Source organism: Crotalus tigris, unplaced genomic scaffold, assembly GCF_016545835.1.
Source record: "Crotalus tigris isolate CLP2741 ecotype Arizona unplaced genomic scaffold, ASM1654583v1 scf7180000020722.197326, whole genome shotgun sequence".
In the NCBI taxonomy this organism is placed as follows: Eukaryota; Metazoa; Chordata; class Lepidosauria; order Squamata; family Viperidae; genus Crotalus; species Crotalus tigris.
This window is the reverse complement of record NW_024098150.1, coordinates 22,501-43,598: the sequence shown is the minus strand read 5'-3', so window position 1 is coordinate 43,598 and position 21,098 is coordinate 22,501. Positions and strand designations below refer to the sequence as shown.

At 42.4% G+C, this 21,098-nt stretch overlaps 1 protein-coding gene across 1 annotated transcript in view; it reads right to left on the bottom strand.

Moving 5' to 3' along the window:
• NARS2 (asparaginyl-tRNA synthetase 2, mitochondrial) overlaps positions 1-10,094 on the bottom strand; it is a 52,972-nt gene extending 42,878 nt beyond the window's left edge. The window contains exons 1-5 of the mRNA XM_039368220.1: positions 9,762-10,094; positions 8,854-8,997; positions 7,137-7,246; positions 5,756-5,876; positions 4,234-4,374 (exon numbers count right to left, since the gene is read on the bottom strand). Coding sequence (XP_039224154.1) covers positions 4,234-4,374; positions 5,756-5,876; positions 7,137-7,246; positions 8,854-8,997 — 516 coding nt within the window. The 5' untranslated portion in view covers positions 9,762-10,094. The remainder of the gene's footprint in view (positions 1-4,233; positions 4,375-5,755; positions 5,877-7,136; positions 7,247-8,853; positions 8,998-9,761) is intronic.
• Between the last annotated feature and the right edge of the window lie 11,004 nt (positions 10,095-21,098).

Here is a 21,098-nt window from a genome sequence, read left to right as displayed (position 1 = left end):
TATTATTATTATTATTATTAGAGTCCAGGCTCCATCAAAGTTGGGCGGCTACTAAAAAAATGTGAATGAAAGCACGAATTTTTATTTACTTTTTATTTAGCGTAGTAGGGCATCTACAGAGGCCATGGCACCACTGCTATACAACAGTACAGAGAGTCCTCGATTCACGACCACAATGGAGCCCAGAATTTTTGTTGCTATGTGAGATAGTTGTGAAGTGAATTTTGCTCCATTTTACGACCTTTCTTGTATAAGTGAATCCCTCAGGTTGTTAAGTTAATAACGTGGTTGTTAAGCAAATCTGGCTTCCCCCCCCCCCCATTGACTTTGCTTGTCAGAAAATCGTAAACGGGGATCACGTGATCCTGGGATGCTGCAACTATCATAAATGTGAGTCAGTTGCTAAGCGTTTGAATTTTGGTCGTTAAGTGTGAAAAAGGGTCATGTCACTTTTTTCAACCCTGTTGTAACTTCGAATGGTCACTAAATGAACTGTTATAAGTTGAGGCCTAATTGTAATAAATCACATTATACATAAAGACACAAATGCAAGTTTAAATAAAGCATCAGCAAATATATATGTTTTGTGTGTGTGTATGTGTGTGTATGCGCACGCACACACACGCATACCTGGGTTCGAATCTCAGAAGGGTATGGCTAGCTGATGAGAGCTAAATAGTTTGAACACACACACACACACACACACACATGCATACCTGTGTTCGAATCTCAGAAGGGTATGGCTAGCTGATGAGAGCTAAATAGTTCGAAATAGCTATGCTAGTCTCCCTTTAATTTTTTTGTTGGTAAATTTAAATACACACACACACATACACACATATGCATATTATATACACACACATACACACTGTATATGGGATTTCATACTGTACACCCACAACTTCTCAAGGCCTGATTAATTGTTCTCACTGTCAGGAAATTCCTCCTTAGTTCCAGGTTGTCTCTCTCCTTGATGAGTTCCCATCCGTTGCTTCTTGTCCTGCCTTCAGGTGTTTTGGAGAATAGCTTGACTCCTTCTTCTTTGGGGCAGCCCCCCGAGGTACTGGAAGACTGCTATCATGTCCCTCCCCCCAGCCTTCTTTTCATTAAACTAGAGGTCATCTATCTGAGGTCAGAAGAGATGGTTTCAAATCCCTGGGTGACCGGGCTTTCGGTATTGTGGACTACCTAGCAAGGTGATCCAAGGATAAAACAAGGCCAGTTTGGCTAGAAAGGATTTTTAAAAAGCCATAAGGAGCAGCCGATAAAATATTTCTCCAGCAAGGAGAACTTGAAGATGTACAAATGCTGCCCCCTGGTGGTCCAGTGTCTGAATAGTTTTAAATTCACAACTGGGTTCATTTAAGACAGACCCACTCAAAAGGAAGAACGGAGGGCATATATAAAAGCCCAGACCAAAGGCTGGGGCCATACATGATCCTGCCCACCTACAGTATAGTGAAGTTTAGCTAAAAATAATTTAGAGCAACTTGAAGATATGTGGACTTCAACTCTTAGAATGGGAAGGAACAGTTTATATGTCTCTGGAGATTCTCCCGTCCTCCAGATCCCGGTTGTCCCAAAGATGCTTTTTTCAAGAGGCAATTGGAACTTCCTTGTTTTTCTTTGAAGACGTTTCGCTTCTCATCCAAGAAGCTTCTTCAGCTCCGACTGGATGGTGGGGAAGGGAAGGATTTATACTCCTTGCAGACAGATGGTCATTTGCACCCTTTTCGAGAGTCGTTGAGGCCACCCGGAGGTTTACCTGTGTCCTGAGGGTCACCTGAGTGGTGCAAATGGGTGTGGAACCTTCTGAGCTGCAGGATGTTTTCTGCCCTGGGTCCCTTGAAGGCAGGCGCAGGCTGTTGGGGATGAGTTTGTGTTGTCTGCATCTCTGAAGCGCAAATAGTTCCTGCGATCTGCAGTGTTTTTCTGGAAATCCGTTCATATGCACCATTTAGAGCAGCGGTTCTCAACCTGGGGGTCGGGACCCCATTTGGAGTCGAACGACCATTTCACGGGGGTCGCCAAACAAGGCTGTCCACCATTTTTTTCCCCTTTTCCTTAGCTGTGCTACTCCCTTTTATTCTACTGGCTTTTGAAAGCCAATAGAATAGACTCTCTTGAATAGAGTCTAATTCTATTGGCTTTCAAAAGCCAATAGGAATTTCCAGGCTGTCTCTGCCCTGCTGAGCCCGCCAAAAGTCCCATTCTGCAAACGGTGCTGCACCAGTTGAGTAGTCCTCGACTTACGACCGGTTGAGAAGTCCTCGACTTACGACCAGTTGGGGGTCGCGGCATTAAAAAGGTTGAGAACCACTGATTTAGAGGGTGTTCACCCCAAAGTGCATAGCTAAATGTCTCTGGGGATTCTCAATCCTCCAGGTCAGAGCTGAAGAAGCTTCTTGGAGGAGAAGCGAAACGTCTTCAAGGAAAAGCAATGGAAGTCCAGTTGCCTCCTGAAAAAACACCTTTGGGACAACCAGGACCTGGAGGATGGAGAATGAAGAATATATAACAGTGGTGGCGAACCTATGGCACGGGTGCCAGAGGCGGCACTCAGAGCCCTCTCTGTGGGCATGCGCGCCGTCGCCCCAGTCCTAAGCCTTCAACTTGGTTTTATAAAACCTTTCGCTTTAAGCCTCCACCGCCGTGTGCAAAAAAAAAAAAAAGGTTCAATCAATCAGTCAATTTCAACTTCTCGTGGGGAAAAAAAAGATCTTGCAAAGTTGGAATTGATTGATTGAACTTTTTAGTCCCACCCAGTCTGCCATTACCACCGCAGTCACGCCCACCCAGTGGGCCACGCCCACCCAGTGGGCCACGCCCACCCAATGGGCCACACCCACCCGGCACTCAACAATGCATAAGTGGGTTTTGGGTTGCAGTTTGGGCACTCGGTCTCTAAAAGGCTCACCATCACTGATATATAACATAAAATACATTTATAGTAGTAGCCAAAATTGCGGAAACCTTTTGGGAAAAGTGTACAGTAGAAATGCCACTTTTGGTTAAGTCTCCACCCATTTTTCTTCTAGTTTCTTTATAACTGTAGCCTTGTTCACCTAATAATACTATTTTACATCGCTTTCTGGGCAACCAGTCAACTCTTTGCACCATGACTTTAATTTTATGACATTTTACAAGCTCACTAAATGAAAGAACACAAAAAACCCCAACCAACTGGATAGCGATCACATAACACACTGACAAACGTCCTCCTCTCAGCTTCAATACGTGACATTGATAACTGGATCCTACTGTGATCTGATTGGCTCATGGCCAAAACAAGATGACACCTGATTGGCTCTCTAAACACTCACTCTCATTGGCTACAATCAGATGAAGGAAAGCTACCTGAGATCAACCTAAGCAAGTTGTGCTTCCTTTTTCTGGTTATTTGGCTATCACTTTTCATAGAATACAGCACAGATAATTGAACACACTTTGTTGCATTACATTATTGATTAAATTATCTTTCCATTGATATATAATTTTATGGTACTGCTCCAAAAAGAAAGTGGTACTAGCCATCAAACCTCAAAAATACACTTTTCCCAAAAGGTTTCCACAATTTTGGCCACTCCCGTAACTAAATAACATACGAGTGTAAGAATCCATAGGTCGTCCTTGACTTACCATCACAACGAAGCTTGCCATTATTGTCATAAGGTCTGACGGTTGTAAAGTGGGTCACACAAATGACCAACCTGGTTTTACAACCTTTTCTGCAGCAGTCGTTAAGTGAGTAACCACAGTTAAGTGAATGCAGTCATTAAATGAACACCGCAGTCATTAGGTGACTTATGAACGTTTTTCACATTTACGACCACTGCAGCGTCCCCATGGTTGTGTGGTCAAAATTCAGACGCTTGGTAACTGACTCGTATTTATGACGCTGGCAGTGTCCTGGGGGGGTCACGCGATCCCCTTTTGCGACCTTCTGACAAGCAAAGTCAATGGGGGAAATCCAGATTCACTTTAACAACCGCGTTAACTTAACGACTGCAGTGATTTATTTAACAACTCTGGCAAGAAAAGTCGTAAAATGGAGGAAAACTCAATAAATGTCTTGTTTAGCAACAGAAAGTTTAGGCCCAATTGTGGTCATAAATCAAGGACAGCCTATATATAGTTCCGCCGGTTAGCAGCCACTTCTGTCTATGAACTGGTCGCTTTCCCAACCGACAGCCACACTTCCTGTGGCAGGCAGTTCCCAAGGACCGGAATTACCTTGAAATAGGAGTGGATTGCTGAAGTGGCTTCACTGCGTACCCTCAACAGGGCACCCAGCACGTTGCTTCGGCATCGGAAGTGAGGCAGCTCCCGGAGATATTCCAGAGAATGATGGACTTTGTATTTTAGAGGAAATGCCTAAAGAAGGGTGAATATATAGAAAGTATATAAAAAAATATAGAGGCAGTTTGGTCTAGTGCAGGGGTAGGCCACCTTGGCTCTTTTATGACTCGTGGACTTCAACTCCCAGAATTCCTGAGCCACCATGGCTCAGCTTGGAAATTCTCCCTTTCCCCTCAGCAGGGCTTGCTTAGGAATTCTGGGAGTTGAAGTCCACAGTCATGAAGGAGCCAAAGCTTCCCCCATGCTGGCTCAGGAATTCTGGGAGTTGATGTCCACGAGTCATGAAGGGGCCATAGTTCCCTCATGCTGGCTCAGGAATTCTGGGAGTTGAAGTCCACGAGTCATGAAGGGGCCATAGTTTCCCCATCCTGGCTCAGGAATTCTGGGAGTTGAAGTCCACGAGTCATGAAGGGGCCGTAGTTCCCCCATGCTGGCTCAGGAATTCTGGAAGTTGAAGTCCACAAGTCATGAAGGGGCCATAGTTCCCCCATCCTGGCTCAGGAATTCTAGGAGTTGAAGTCCACGAGTCATAAAACAGCCAAGGTTGCCTACCCCTGCTCTAGTGGTTAAAGGGCTAAGTTAGAAAGCAGGAGACTCTGAATTCTAGTCCTGTCTTAGCTATGATATTCAGCTGTGTGACTGGGGCCAATTACCAGGAAACTGTGAGTTCTAGTTTGGCCTTAGTCTTGAAAGTTGGCTGGGTGACTTTGGGTCCATCACCAGGAGCCTGCGAGTTCTAGTCCTGGCTTAGGCAGGCAAGCTGACTAAGTGGCTTTGGGCCAATCATCAGGAGCCTGTGAATTCTAGTTCCACCTTCGGCATGAAAGCCGGCTGGGTGACTTTGGACTGATCACCAGGAGCCTGTGAGTTCTAGTCCTGGCTTAGGCAGGCAAGCTGACTGAGTGACTTTGGGCCAATCATCAGGAGACCTTTAAGTTCTACTTCAGGAGCCTTCAAACTTGGCCCTTTTATGACTTGTGGACTTCAACTCCCAGAATTCCTCAGCCAGACACACTGGCTGAGGAATTCTGGGAGTTGAAGTCCACAAGTCATAAAAGGGCCACGTTTGAAGACCCCTGTTCTAGTCCCTCCTTTGCCACAAAAACCAGCTGGATGACTTTGGGCCAGTCCCACTCTCTCTCCCAGACCAACCCACCTCACAGGGTTGTTGTCGTGGGGAAAATAGGAGGAAGGAAGGAATATTAGGCATATTCACAGCCTTGGAGTTCTTTGTAAAAACAAGAAAGGTAGGATGCAGATAAATGAACAATAAATTATCTTTACTCCAGGAGGAGCCTTACAGTGTATAGTGAGCTTGCAATGGAATTCTTTTGCAGAAAAGCTTGCAGCAAAAAAAAAACCAACCAGCCCCAGCACTGGAGAATAATTCCCTTACCAAAACATCACAAGGTCCCACCACACGTATATTCTCCGCCGCCAACTCCACCCTTTGTCCCTTGTGCAGACTTTTCACTAACTTCCCTTGCACTTCCACAGAACTGCCAAAAGTCAGCGTCCTGGAATGAAACCAGAAACAGATTTATGGCAAAAACCTCGATTGAAGGACTTTGAATCGGTCACAAACAAAATTTCAGCTCAATGTGCACAACTCCCCAGTCTTCTCTCTCTCTCTCTCTCTCTCTCTCTCTCTCTCTCTCTCTCTCTCTCTCTCTCTCTTTGTGTGCAAAACGGGAGTGGCACTGCTGCAACTTTTGAGAGGCTGCCACATAAAAGGGGGGGGGTGTCAACTTATTTTTTAAAGCACCAGAAAGCAGGACAAGAAGCAACGGATGAAAACTAATCAAGGAGAGAAGCAATCTATTAACATAAGGCGGATGATGCAATGATAGGAAGGACTCAGCAGGGTCTGTATCCCTTTAAGAGGCTGAGTATAAAAGGGAAGGTTTTTGCTGGAGTGTCTCTATCTCTCTCGTCTGTTTCCTGCTGTAACTGCTGTGTGTTGGTGTTTGCTGTGTTACCACGTGCATATATATTGTTCCTGGTGTATGCTATTGTAGATAGTGTAAGGTAAACCACCATTTAACATAGACCACTGTTTACTATGTTTACTCCTGGATTATCTCAGCGCAATAAGACTGTGCATGCCCTGACAGTCTAGAACTAAGGAGGAATTTCCTAACAGTGAGAACAATTTAATCAGTGGAACAGCTTGCCACAAGAAGTTGTGGGTGCTCCAGCACTCGAGGTTTTTAAGAAGTGACTTGTCAGAAATGATATAGGGCAGTGGTGGTGAACCTATGGCAACTTCTTGTGGGAAAAAAAAGATCTCACAAAGTTGGAATTGATTGATTGAACTTTTTAGTCCTACCCAGTCTGCCATTACCACTGCAGCCATGCCCACCAAATGGGCCATGCCCACCCAATGGGCCATGCCCACCCAATGAGCCACGCCCACCTGGCACCCGACGATACATAAGTTGGTTTGGGGTTGCAGTTTGGTCTCCTGATTGAGCAAGGGGTCGGACTAGAAGATCTCTAAGGTTCCTTCTAACTCAGTTATACTGTTATTCTGAAAGACCTGCCTCCAGAAGTTGTGGGTGCTCCATCACTGGACGGTTTTAAGAAAAGACTGGACAGCCGTTTGTCTGAAATGGTACAGGGTTTCCTGCCTGAGCAGGGGGTTGGCCTAGATGACCTCCAAGGTCCCTTCCAACTCTGTTATTCTGTTATGCTCTGAAAGCAACCTTCTTATGCGGCCTAAAGTAGTGTAGCCCCACCTTCAGCCCCATCTAGCTACCCAAAGACAATGAAACTACCTGGGCTCCAAACATGGATCTGCCACCACCTGGAGATGCTCCAACGAGGAGCCATCATTGACATGGAGAAACAAAATTCCTTTCTGAGACCGGACGGAACGGACCCAACCCTGGACCAGGGAAAAAAGCAGGAATTAATTTATCTTTAGCCAAAGATGGAGTTAGACAGAGCTCTATAACGGAAAAATATTTTTTATAGTTTTGTAGTATTCTTTTATACAGTTTTATTTTTTAATCTTGTAAGTTGCCCAGAATTACCCAGTGGTTAAGATGGCAGCCGATAAATAGATTGACAAACAGATTGATAGATGATTGATATACATAGATAGATTGATATAGATGGTTGATATAGATGAGATTGATAGATAACGATTAGATATAGAGATAGCTAGATGATAGATAACAGATAATGATGATTAGATGATAGGTAGATACAGCTAGATAGCTAGATGATTGATATAGATGATAGATTGATAGATGATATAGAGGATAGATAATGATTAGATAGATAGATAGATAGATAGATAGATAGATAGATAGATGACGGATAATGATGATTAGATAGATGATAGGTAGATATAGATAGATATATAGATATATAGATGACAGATGATAGGTAGATATAGGAAGGCAGACAGACAAATAGACAGACAGACAGAGATAGATGGATGGAAGGTAGATAGATAAATATAGGTAGATAGGTACAAAGAAAGAAAGAAAGAAAGAAAGAAAGAAAGAAAGAAAGAAAGAAAGAAAGAAAGAAAGAGACAGACCACCATAACCTCATCACACACTATGCTTATACAGGTAGTCCTTGATTTACAACCATTTGCTGCTTAACGACCATTCAAAATTACAGTGTCACTGAAAACAGTGACTTATGACCTGTCCTCATGCTTATGACCATGGCAGCATCGCTACAGTTACATGATCAAAATTAGGTTGCATTTATGACAATTGTGGCATCCCAGGGTCATGTGATTACTGGTCGTTAAGTGAATCAGGTGGTCATTAAGCAAATCCAGCTTCCCTATTGGCTTTGCTTGTAAGAAGCCAGCTGGGAAGATTACTGTTTGTAGCCTTCCCAGACAGCTTCTGACAAGCAAAGTCTATGGGGAAGCTGGATTCACTTAATGACCACCTAACAAACATAATAAATTCGCTAAACAAGCGTGGCAAAAAGGATGTAGAATTCCACCTGATGACTTTGGACCAATCACCAGGAGATGATGAGTCCTAGTCCCGCCTTAGGCACAAAAGCAGGCTGGTTTGACTCTGAGCCAATCATAAGGAGACTGTGAGTTTTAGTCCCGCCTTAGGCACAAAAGCTGCTGGGTGACTTTGGGCCAATCACCAGGAGATGGTGAGTTCTAGTCCTGCCTTAGTTGTGAAAACCAGTGGGTGACTTTGGGCCAATCACCAGGAGACGGTGAGTTCTGGTCCCGCCTTAGGCATGAAAGCCGGCTGGGTGACTTTGGGCCAATCACCAGGAGACAGTGAGTTCTAGTCCCGCCTTAGGCATGAAAGCCAGCTAGGTGATTGGGCCAGTCCCTCTCTCTCAGCCCAACCCACCTCACAGGGCTGTCGTTGTGGGGAAACAGGCGGACAAAGGAGTATTAGACATCTTTGCTGCCTTGAATTACTTATCAAGTAACAAGAGTGAAATCAAAGTCTAATAAAACAATAAAAATGTAGCAATTCTGCTCTTCCCACCTACCTGAATTTTAACATCACACCCAGTTGGATCTTGGACCTCTAATGCCTCTCGGATTTGGAGCTGTCTGGGGGCCACACTAGTTTTCGTGGATGGAAGAGAAGAACAACGCCGAAGAAGCAAGCGTGCACAACGGGCTCCAAACATCTAGTAGTTTAAGAGAGAAGCAAGAAATAAAATACAAACTTAACAGAACTGGAAGAGACCGTCCAAGCAGGAGAGACCCCCAAACCATTTCAGACAAGTGGCTGTCCAGTCTCTTCTTAAAACTTAATTTTTTACACACAAAAAACAAGTGCCCAGAGCTAGAGGGAGCCCAAATCAAATTATACATGCAAAGGTATCCAGGATTATCACCCTAACCTTGAAATAAATAAGGAATAATAAAAGTCTTTCTTTCTTTCTTTCTTTCTTTCTTTCCTTTCTCTTTCTTTCTTTTCTTCCTTTCTTTCTCTTTCTTTCTTTCCTTCTTTTCTTTCCCTTTCTTTCTTTTTCTCTTCTTTCCCTTCCTTCATTTTCTCCTTTTCCTTTCCTTCTTCCTTCTTTTCCTTTCCTTTCCTTTCCCCCTTTCCTCCCCCTCCGCTTCCCCCAAATTTTAGATATTCTGAAGTCTGCTTTTGAAAAATATTCTGGCTGATGAACTGGAATCCCTGTGGAGAATATTTTTTAATAGGAAAGAAGGGGAAAACGCAGGAATCTTTTTTCTTTTTTTCTTTCTTTCTTTCTTTCTTTCTTTCTTTCTTTCTTTCTTTCTTTCCTTCCTTCCTTCCTTCTCCTTTCTTTCTCTCTCACCACAAAACCAACCCAGCTTACAAGTTCACACTAAAGTTTAAAGCTAAGCTAAACTTATACTAAACTTTAAACTTTATTAAAGCGTTATTGATTTATTTTTCTATTTTTATTTTTGATACCTTTTTCTACTTTAGGGTCTAGTAGTTCCTCTGCAGCCCCCTTCTCCAAGCTGGCGCCCCACCGTTACGGATACCCAATGCTGCAAACTGTCAGGGAATCACTAGAAGGAGCCACGCAATGCAATAAACCCCGACTCTCTACCGCTAGGCTGTCTAGCGCCCGTCCGGATGATTGCAGCTTAAGCATAAGTCCCAGCATGCGCAATCGGCCGCGCATTATGGGTTCTGCTTCTAGCCCGCATTGCCCCACCGCGAAAGAGAATTTCTGCCCCCCCGACTGGCTGCAAACCACTTCAATTCGGTGCAAACCAGGAATTGCAAAGCCTTCTCTCCTCCCCTTTCCAGCCCAGGACGGCAGCCAATCAGAATGGAGAGATGGGCTGTAGGTCAGCCAATCGCGAGAAGACAATTCTTTACGGAAGTGACGCCTCTCGCAGGCGCGCTGACTCACGGGCGTTGTAGTTCGTGGCTTGACTATCACGGGAAGTCGGGAGCGGACGAATGTGATGAATATTAATATAGTTTGCTTGCAGTACATAATGAATAATCTGACCTATATTGTATGTATACATACATATAAATAACCAATGAGCAATAATCTAATAACAACAATAAAATAATAATATAGCCACAATAAGTGAAGAACAGAAATAATATTTATATATAATTAAAAATAATAACAAATATAGCAACTAATATACATTAATTTAGTCGTGGCAATACGATACATTAAAATTATTTGTTAGGGTTATAATTTTATTTATTTGTTTGTATCTCACCTTTATTATTTTTATAAATAACTCAAACTCACACAACTCTTATTAGAAAAACTTCATTATACAGCAATGATATCAATAATAGAAAGAAATGCCCTGTAAAGATTTTGCTCTGCCTATCATGTGCAGTAAAAAAAAAAACCACTGGGTGGCCCGCTTTTTTAAAAAGAGTCCTGGTTTTATTGGGAATATTTTAAGACAAAGTAGTGCGTTCAAGTCTGTTTTTCTTGCTGTTATTTTTATTTCTAATCCTGCTTTTCAACTCCAAGGGTATCGGATCTGGCTACCAATATCTATAGTTGAAGGCAGGTTTAACACTTAAATTCTATTTTAGGTTTGCTTCCTGGATGTTAGGTGCTCCTGGCCACGTTCCTTCGTGACCAGAGACAAGCTCGCTTGGCCAATGGAATGGAATATGAATAGAATATGAATGGAATGGAATAGAAAAAACTGTGAAGCTTAAATTGAGGTTTTCCATTGTATCTTCAGAGATAGTCGGTTGGGATTGAGTCCAAAGGAGTCATGTCACTCTAAGACAGTGGTTCTCAACCTGTGGGTTGGGACCCCATTTGGGGTCGAACGACCGCTTCACGGAGGTCGCCAAACAACGCAGTCCGCCATTTTTCCCCCTTTTCCTTAGCTGTGCTACTCCCTTTTATTCTATTGGCTTTTGAAAACCAATAGAATAGACTCTCTTGAATAGAGTCTAATTCTATTGGCTTTCAAAAGCCAATAGGAATTGTCCAGGCTGTCTCTGCCCTGCTGAGCCTGCCAAAAGTCCCATTCTGCAAACGGTGCTGCACCAGTTGAGTAGTTCTTGACTTACGACTGGTTGGGGGTCGCGGCATTAAAAAGGTTGAGAACCACTGTTGAGAATTAGAATAGAATAGAATAGAATAGAATAGATGAGGATGGTGATGAAAATAGAATAGAATAGAATAGAATAGAATAGAATAGAATAGAATAGAATAGAATAGAATAGAATATATGATGGTGATGAAAATAGAATAGAATATAATAGGAATAGGAATAGGAATAGGAATAGGAATAGAAGCTGCAGGAGAACCTACACCATCTCAGACAGGTGATTGTCTAGTCTCTTTTTAAAAACTTCCAGCAATGGGAGCACCCACGATTTCTGGGTTCAGTCCCATTTTATCCAAATAAAATAAAAACTGGAGTGTTCAACCAGTGGGGGAGTTTTGCCATTATAAAATTGTGATTTGCCTCTAAATTAGTAGCTCTCAAGTACATTACAGCCTCTGGCAATTGCCCCAAAATGAATACATGAAAGTAAGTACATTATTCCATTTATTTTCATGGGATGGGCTGCTCATCCCTCTGGAATTAGAAAAAAACCATAAAGCTCTGCAGAAACCTACTCAATTACAGGTAAGTCCTTGACTTACAACCATTCATTTAGTGACCATTCAAAGTTACGACCACACTGGAAAAAAAGTGACTTATGACCATTTTTCAGACTTACGACTGTTTCAGCATCCCCATGGTCACATAATAAAAATTTGGCAATGCTGATTCAGTTTTACGACGGTTGCAGTGTCCTGGGATCATGTGATCCCCTTTTGTGACCTTCTGACAAGCAAAGTCAACAGGGAAGCGAGATTCACTTAACAACCGTGTGACTAGCTTAACAATGACAATGATTCACTTAACAATCGTGGCAAGGAAAATCCTAAACTGGCCCCAAACTCTAATAACAATAACAATAATTGGAAGGTACCTTAGAGGTCATCTAGTCCAACCCCCTGCTCAGGCAGGAAACCCTATACCTGGAGTAGGCAACCTTGGCTCTTTTATGACTCATGGACTTCAGCTCCCAGAATTCCTGAGCCAGTATGAGGGAACTATGGCCCCTTCATGACTTGTGGACTTCAACTCCCAGAATTCCTCAGCCTGTATGGGGGAACTATGGCCCCTTCATGATTCGTGCACTTCAACTCCCAGAATTCCTCAGCCTGCATGGGGGAACTATGGCCCCTTCATGACTCGTGGACTTCAACTCCCAGAATTCCTGAGGCAGCATGGCTCAGCTTGGAAACCTCTCCATTTCTCCTCAGCATGGCTGGCTCAGGAATTCTGGGAGTTGAAGTCCATGAGTCATAAAAGAGCCATGGTTGCCTACCCCTGCCCTATACCATTTCAGACAAACGGTTATCCGGTCTCTTCTTAAAAACCTCCAGTGTTGGAACTTAACAACTGTCTTGCTTAACAACATACATTTTGCGGCTCAATTGTGGTCGTAAGTCGAGGACTACCTGTAATACTTTTCAACATGGAGAACTTGAAATCTTTGGTAGCATGGCAACTATAGAGGTTTAAGCGCTGGGAGGATTGGATATATATGAAGATTAACCTACTGCACGAGTAATCATGGAATTTTTGAATGTCAAAAGAAGCTAGCCTGGCGTTCTTTGCAAATGAAACAGATGGTTAAAATGCATAGAGAGTTAAATTAGCATGCTAATCAAACCCAACAGTTTGTACATCCTGGATGTGAAAAAATAGGCATTTAGAAGCTTTAAGCTCCTTAGTGAGGACATGTTTGCAAAGGGCTACTAATCTCCTTCTCTCTAGGGCTTCCTTAATGCTGGTCAACCGACAATACAATTCCGGCTTAAAGATTTTTCAACCCTAGCAAAATAGAGATTAGCTTCATGGGTTGTTTTTTTTTTTTAAAAAGACTGTATTTCACCAGATCTATGTTGTCCTCCAGGTATCTGCCCTCTGAAGATGAAAAGCAGGCATGGTCTTGCTAGAAAGAGTGCAAAGAGCAACAAAGATAATCAGGGAGGCTAAAACATACGAAGAACGGTTGCAGGAATTGGGCATGTCTAGTTTAATGAAGAGAAGAACTAGGGGTGACATGATAGCAGTCTTCCAATATCTAAGGGGCTGCCACAAAGAAGAGGTGGTGGGAGTTGTCAACCTCTTTTCCAAAGCACCTGAAGGCAGGACAAGAAGCAACAGATGAAAACTATTGAAAGAAAAATCAGGTCCGGTTCCAAGACGGGAATAAAAAAATGGAGGCTGACTGCTTAGGAAAAAAGGTTCTTGTTTATTGAGCAGAACCGGAAACAGCATGTAGTTCTGGGACAGCTGACAAAATGGCTGAGTGAGTGGATGGATCTTGATAGGGTTCTGATTGAGATGCTCCAGGGAGTTGTGCAATGTAGTGAGCCTTGTGTCAACAGTGGTAGGTTTATCCTATTATGTCCTAAAGGTCATGTCCTGTCCTTAGAATTTGGGTGGGGGGATGTAAATTCTTAATCCCATCAGTTCTGGGGGCTGAAGGCATTTTGTTTATGAATAGATTGGCCCAGTCTTTCTTAATGGCTCTCCTAAAGACTGGCCTCTTCGTGTTTTTGCTTGAGGCCGGGGCTGCTTTCTGTCTTTGTTAAGATTTTTCTCCATTTCTCCTTTAGGGGAAATATTCTGTTAAAGGAAAAGTCTTCATCATAGTTCAGTTCAAGCCGGGGATAAACAACATGGCGACTGTTTTAGAAAGAAGGTTGCAGTTTATTGAAGAGGAGAGCCAGACAGGAAGATGGCTCTGGAAGGAAAGAGGAAAAAGGGCTGAGCACATGTAGGGAGTGAGTTTTTATACCCTCTGGAGCATTTTGTTTGGAGTTGTTTCCTGTTCCTGTTTTGAGGCTTTGTATTTCCTGTGTCATGTATTTTGACCTGTGTCCCTTAGGCATCTGTGAGTTAATTCTATTATGTCCTGTCTTAGACTTTGGGTGGAGTATGTAGATTTTGGGTGTCTTTGTCTTCTTAATCTTCTAGCTTCCACTTTCCTGAATGATCTGCATTTCTACAGAGCTGATTTCTGCTTGGGAGAGGGAGACTTGGGGCTATTAAGAAAACTGGGCATGCTTTTCTGCCTCTTTAAGATCCTTTGAGGAAATATATTTTTCTGCCCTTTTAATATTTCCTTCTCTGGGGGGCTGACTTCCCACAATTCCATCCTGCCTTTTTTAATATTCCCCAATGGAGTTTTGGGTGCTTCATCGCTGGAAGTTTTCAAAAATACATTGGACAACCATTTGACCTGGATAGTATAAGGACCCCCGCCTTGAGTAGGGGGTTGGACTAGAAGAACTCCAAAGTCCCTTCCAGGCTTTATGATTCTATTTTTGGTGTTCTGCCACATGAGGCCCCAGAATGAAAGGTCAAAAGAGGAACCCTCTAAGAAAGAAGTGAGCAAAAAGAAGGGTTGCTTTTTTTCTCAACAAAATGGGGTTTCTGTGGCTAAAAGTAGCTGTATCAGTCCTATAGGGTCACCTGAGGCAGACATCTACAATGTACTTTTATTTACAAAAGTCATCAACTTTCTAATTTAACTTTTCCCCTTGGAAGGAAGCACTAATGGAATCTATAAAATGCTACTTTTTTGTGTATTTAAAATTTAGGAGGCTAAAACATACAAAGAATAGTTATAGGAATTGTGTATGTCTAGTCCATGGGTAGGCAACCTTGGCTCTTTTATGACTCGTGGACTTCAACTCCCAGAATTCCTGAGCCAGCAATGCTGAGGGGAAAGGGAGAAGTTTCAAAGCTGAGCCATGCTGGCTCAGGAATTCTGGGAGTTGAAGTCCACGAGTCATGAAGGGGCCATAGTTCCCCCATGCTGGCTCAGGAATTCTGGGAGTTGAAGTCCACGAGTCATAAAAGAGTCAAGGTTGCCTACCCCTGGTCTAGTCTACAGAAAAGAAGGACTAGATTAGATTAGATAACTTTTTTTTTTAATTGAAAATTTTTATTTTTTCCATTTAAACATTGTAAAAATACAATACAATTTTAAAATAAGATAAATCATAACCATTGGTGTGACCCGCCCATTCCCCCCAGGCTGCGTCCACCCTTTCTTAAAACATTCCCTACTTCCCTCCTCTTCTCTCCTCCCCTCGTACTCTTTTCCCCTCCCCCTCTCCTCTCAATAACCTACTTCCTCTCTACACCTTCTCTCCTCTCATCCCTATCAAACCCATGAACGCAGCATAAGGGGAGTGCCCAGCGGCACTCCTATAAACAACCATTATCTATACTACACTTACCCCCCCCCTTACCCTCCCTCCCACCCCCAACCCCCCTCCCTTCACTTCCCAGAGCAGAATACAGGGTTAATAATAACAAAATTTAATAATAAAAAAAAGAAAAGAAAAAAGAAAATATCATAATTAACCTTTAACTCCATAACCTGTAAGACAATTCTCTATAATATTTGTTATAATATTCATTCATAAAATAAATGAAACTTTTTAATTCCATACTTTTTCTGAATATAATCTATCCATCTTCTCCATACAATGATTAGATAACTTTTATTGTAATTTTTTTCCTGTGGGCACAACGGCACACATTAAAAATGAAATTTAGTTGATAGCAGTCTTCCAGTATTTGAAGATGAGGGGCTCAGCCTATTTTCCATAAAACCAGAAGGCATAAGAAGAAGCAATGGATGGAGACTAAGCACGGAGAGAAGCAACCTAGAACTAAGACGAGAGCAATCAACCGATGGAATACTGTAGCTTGCCTTCAGATGTTATGGATGCTCCATCACTAGAGGCTTTCAGAAAGAGAGCGGACTGCCATCTGTCAGAAATGGTGTAGGGTCTCCTGTTTGGGTAGAGGGGGTTGGACTAGATGACCTACAAGGTCCCTTCCAACTCTGTTATTCTGATTCTTATTCTATGTTCTATTTTTGAAGAATGTCCTTCATATTTCAGAGGCAGCATACCAATCTCCAAAAGATGGCAGTGTTACACAATGAAAGAACAAATGTGTGTGTGCAAAAAGAAACTTTATCTGGGAGAGGGTTTGTGTGTTTTGCTAAACCTTTCCCCTCATATTTGTAAGATGATATTTTCCCAGCCATCTCTTCTGTTTGGAAAATTGCTTCAGAAACACGACACCTTCATTAACTTCCCCTGGTATTTTTCTAAAGCAAAGCCGGGGCTGATTACATTTTATGGACATTTTGGAAAAAAAAAAAATCTGTGCTTGGCCACTTGCTAGCCCTCCAGATATATTTTTTTTCTGGTTTCCCAAGCGAAAAGAGAGAGAGAGAAGCATCAGATTTTGATTTTCGTGTGGAACAAAAAGCTTAATGGAATTAAAATTTCCCCTGGAGATCATTTCATGGTCTCACCGTTTCTCATCCGCCAACATTTGGATGCAAAATTTGTTGGCACAAACTAAAAACTTTGAAAAGAACTGAAGTAGAGGTGAGGTTGACTTTATAATGCAGCTTTACTCAAACCTTGTTTTATCTGTGCTTGGTTTATCTGTAGTTCAATTCCCTACAGTTACAGAAAGTATGGCAAGAGCTGTAAAGTGTAGGTTTAACAATATTAAACTGGGAGACCGTGAGTTCAAGTTCCGCCATATCCATGAATGCCAGCCAATTGGGTGACTTTGGCCAATCACCAGGAGACAGTGAATTCTAGTCCCGCCTTAGGCCAGCTGGGTGACTTTGGGCCAATCACCAGGAGACAGTGAATTCTAGTCCCACCTTAAGCCAGCTGGGTGACTTTGGGCCAATCACTAGGAGACAGTGAATTCTAGTCCCGCCTTAAGCCAGCTGGGTGACTTTGGTCCAATCACCAGGAGACAGTGAATTCTAGTTCTGTCTTAAGCCAGCTGGGTAACTTTGGGCCCATCACCAGGAGACAGTGAATTCTAGTCCTGCCTTAAGCCAGCTGCGTGACTTTGGACCAAACACCAGGAAATGGTGAGTTCTAGTCTTGCCTTAGGCATGAAAGCTGGCTGGGTGGCTTTGGATCAGAAGTCCTAGAATTCTCCATCCAGCAGGGCCATTGCTGGAATCCAAAGGTTCAGGTCCTCCCTTTTGGAAGTTGCTCAGATTGGGACTTCTGAAGAAGACATTTCCAAAATGGTTGGCTTTGTGAGTCACCTACAATCCTCAGGTCAATTTCCTGTGCATTGTTTGGCACCCTCAAGAGAGAGTGTCTAGTTTACAGTTGGTAGTCTATAATGACTCTCATAAGTTGGTTCTGAAGAGTTAAGTCGTACATCCTTTATTAATGTGTGTGTAGAAATTCAGTGTATTTTTTTATTAAAGACTAATTAATAGCCTAGATTCATCAGATTATGATCGTGCTTCTGAAACAGGTCTTCATAGCACATTCATCTCAATGAATGCAGCCTTTCCTTTCCTTTCCTTTCCTTTCCTTCCCTTCCCTTCCCTTCCCTTCCCTTCCTGTCCCTTTCCTTCCCTTCCCTTTTCTTTCCTCTCCTCTCCTTTCCTTTCATTTCCTTTGCTTTCCTTTCCTGTCCTGTCCTCTCCATTCCTTTCCTTTCTTCTCCTCTCCTCTCCTCTTTTCTTTTCCTTTCCTCTCCTCTCTTTTCTTTTCCTCTCCTCTCCTCTCTTTTCCTTTCCTTTCCTTTCCTCTCCTCTCCTTTCCTTTCCTGTCCTCTCCATTCCTTTCCTTTCCTTTCTTCTCCTCTCCTCTTTTCTTTTCTTTTCTTTTCCTTTCCTCTCCTCTCCTCTCTTTTCTTTTCTTTTCCTCTCCTCCTCTCCTTTTCTTTCTTTTCTTTTCCTTTCCTCTCCTCTCCTCTTTTCTTTTCCTTTCCTTTCCTCTTCTCTCCTTTCCTTTCCTTTCTTTTCCTTTCCTTTCCTCTCCTTTCCTTTCTTTCCTTTCTTCTCCTCTCCTCTCCCCTCCCCTCCCTTCCCTTTCATCCTTTTTTCCTTTACTCTCTTCCTTCCTTCCTTCCTTCCTTCCTTCCTTCCTTCCTTCCTTCCTTCCTTCCTTCCTTCCTTCCTTCCTTCCTTCCTTTGCTTTACTTTCTCCCTTCTCTCCCCTCCTCTCCCCTCCTCTCCCCCCAGGTTTTTAGTATTCTGAAGTCTGCTTTTGAAAAATATTCTGGCTGATAAACAAATCCCCGTGGAAAGCTTTTTTCACAGGAAAGATGGGGAATTATATAGGAATCTTAATTATGGAAATGTTCCCTTTCTCTAGTGCCTTTCCATCATTTGCTCCTTTCAAAGTAAGGCCAGATGGTAGAATGATGCACATTTTTCTCTTCATGGAATTTGGAAGATTGATATCAGCCTTACCAGGTAGACCAGACAGGAAATATGGCCAGATAAGATAATTCTGCTTTGTTCTAAAATTACATTAACAGAATCTTGCCAATCTGAAATTTCAGGACAGTTTTCCCGCGGTCACCTTTACAGTTCAACAGAGACAGTCCTCTACTTATGACCACAGCTGAGCCCAAAATTTCCGTTGCTTAGTGAGACGGTTGTTAAGTCAGTTTTGCCCCATTTTACGACCTTTCTTGCCACAGTTGTTAAATGAATCATGCCGTTAAGTTAGTAACACGGCTGTTTAAGTGAATGTGACTTCCCCATTGACTTTGCTTGTCAAAAGTTTGCAAAAGGGGATCACGTGACAGTTGCCAAGCCCCTGAATTTTGATCACGTGACCGCGGGATGCTGTAACAGCCATAAGCTTGAAAACCAGTCATAAATCACTTTTTCCAGGGCCGTTGTAATTTCAAACAGTCACTAAATGATTGGTTATAAGTTGAGGATTACCTGTAAAAGTATAAACAAGGGTTTACATTCTGCTTGTGATGCTGGAAAGGGAATTGAACTCACTCCTGTACAAATCATATTTCCAAGCAAATTAGGATGGTTCATGATGAAATCAACCCAGGGAGCTATATTTTGACAATTTCCATGTCAAAACATTGCCCATTTTGAAGCTCAGAGCCCTCATTTCAAGTTTGACATGGTTTCTTCCCGTTACTGGAAGTCTTCCAATGTTGCTGTGATCGTTCCAGCTGTCTTTCTGCAGTTGTTTCAAACTCAAAATGGAGCATTCAAGCTTGGAACTCTTCCAGAATGATTGGAACAGTCTTGGAAAACTTCCAGTGAGGTCGGGACAACCAATTTTGACCTCAAAATTTCAAAGTTAGCATGTTTTGCATATCACTACTTTTGAATGTGGTAAACTGCTTAGCAGCAGAAGCTCGTACCATGTCTAGGTCCATTGTTCATTTATTCATTATATCAGCCTTCCTTTGGTCTTCAATTTAGAGAGAGAAAGAGAGATGATAGAGAGAGATAGATAGATAGATAGATAGATAGATAGATAGATAGATAGATAGATAGATACAGGGTTTTTTTTGTTCCAGCACCTTTTTTGGATGGAACCTTGAAGGGTAGGCAAGGTGGATTGTATGACGTGTATGAGTTCTGGCACTTTTTTTTTTTTTTTTTACAAAAAAAGCACTGGATAGATAGATAGATAGATAGATAGATAGATAGATAGATAGATAGATAATAGACAGACAGATATAGCAACAGCATTTAGACTTATATATTGCTTCACAGTGCTCTACAGCTCTCTCTAAGCAGTTTACAGAGTCAGCATATTTAACAATAATAATAAAGTTGGAAGGGACCTTGGAGGTCATCGAGTCCAACCCCCTGCTCAGGCAGGAACCCTACACCATTTCAGACAAATGGCTGTCCAGTCTCTTCTTAAAAACTTCCAGTGTTGGAGCATTCACAGCTTCTGTGCTTCTCTCTTTGATCAGTTTCCATCCGTTTCTTCTCATCCTGCCTTCAGGCACCTTGGAGAATAGCTTGACTCCCTCTTCTTTGTGGCAGCCCCTGAGATATTGGAAGACTGCTATCATATCCCCCCTCGTCCTTCTCTTCATTAAACTAGACATACCCAATTCCAGCAACTGTTCCTTATATGTTTTAGCCTCCAGTCCCCTAATCATCTTTGTTGCTCTTCTCTGTCCTCTTTCTAGAGTCTCAACATCTTTTTTACATCGTGGTGACCAAAACTGGATGTAATATTCCAAGTGTGGCCTTACCAAGACATTGTAAAGTGGTATTAACCATGTGATCCTGATTCTATCCCTCTGTTAATGCAGCCCAGCACTGTGTTGGCTTTTTTGGCAGCTGCAGCACACGGCTGGCTCCTATTTAGGTGATTGTCAACTAGGATTCCGAGGTCCCTCTCACAGTTACTACTGTTGAGCAAGGTACCCCCTATACTATACCTGTACATTTGGTTTTTCTTGCCTAAATGTAGAACTTTAACTTTTTTCACCATTGAATTTCATTTTGTTAGATATTTGCCCCCAACAATCTGGGTCCTCGTTTTAGCGACCTCGGAAGGATGGAAGGCTGAATCAACCTTGAGCCCCATCAGGATCGAACTCCTGGCTGTGGGCAGAGTTTGCCTGAAATACTGCATTCTAACCACCGCTCCACCATACATATAAATAGAGTTAGATAAAAGATGTAGATGATAGATTATAGATAGAAAGACAAAGAGAAAAATAGATTTAGATAGAGAGATATAGAGAGATGATAGGTAATTAGATAGACAGAGGCTAGGTAGATAGATAGATAGATAGATAGATAGATAGATAGATAGATAGATAGATAGATAGACACAGCCAGACAGATAGATAGACAGATAAATCGATAAATAAATAGATGATATAGGTGGATAGATAGGTAGATAGATAGATAGATAGATAGATAGATAGA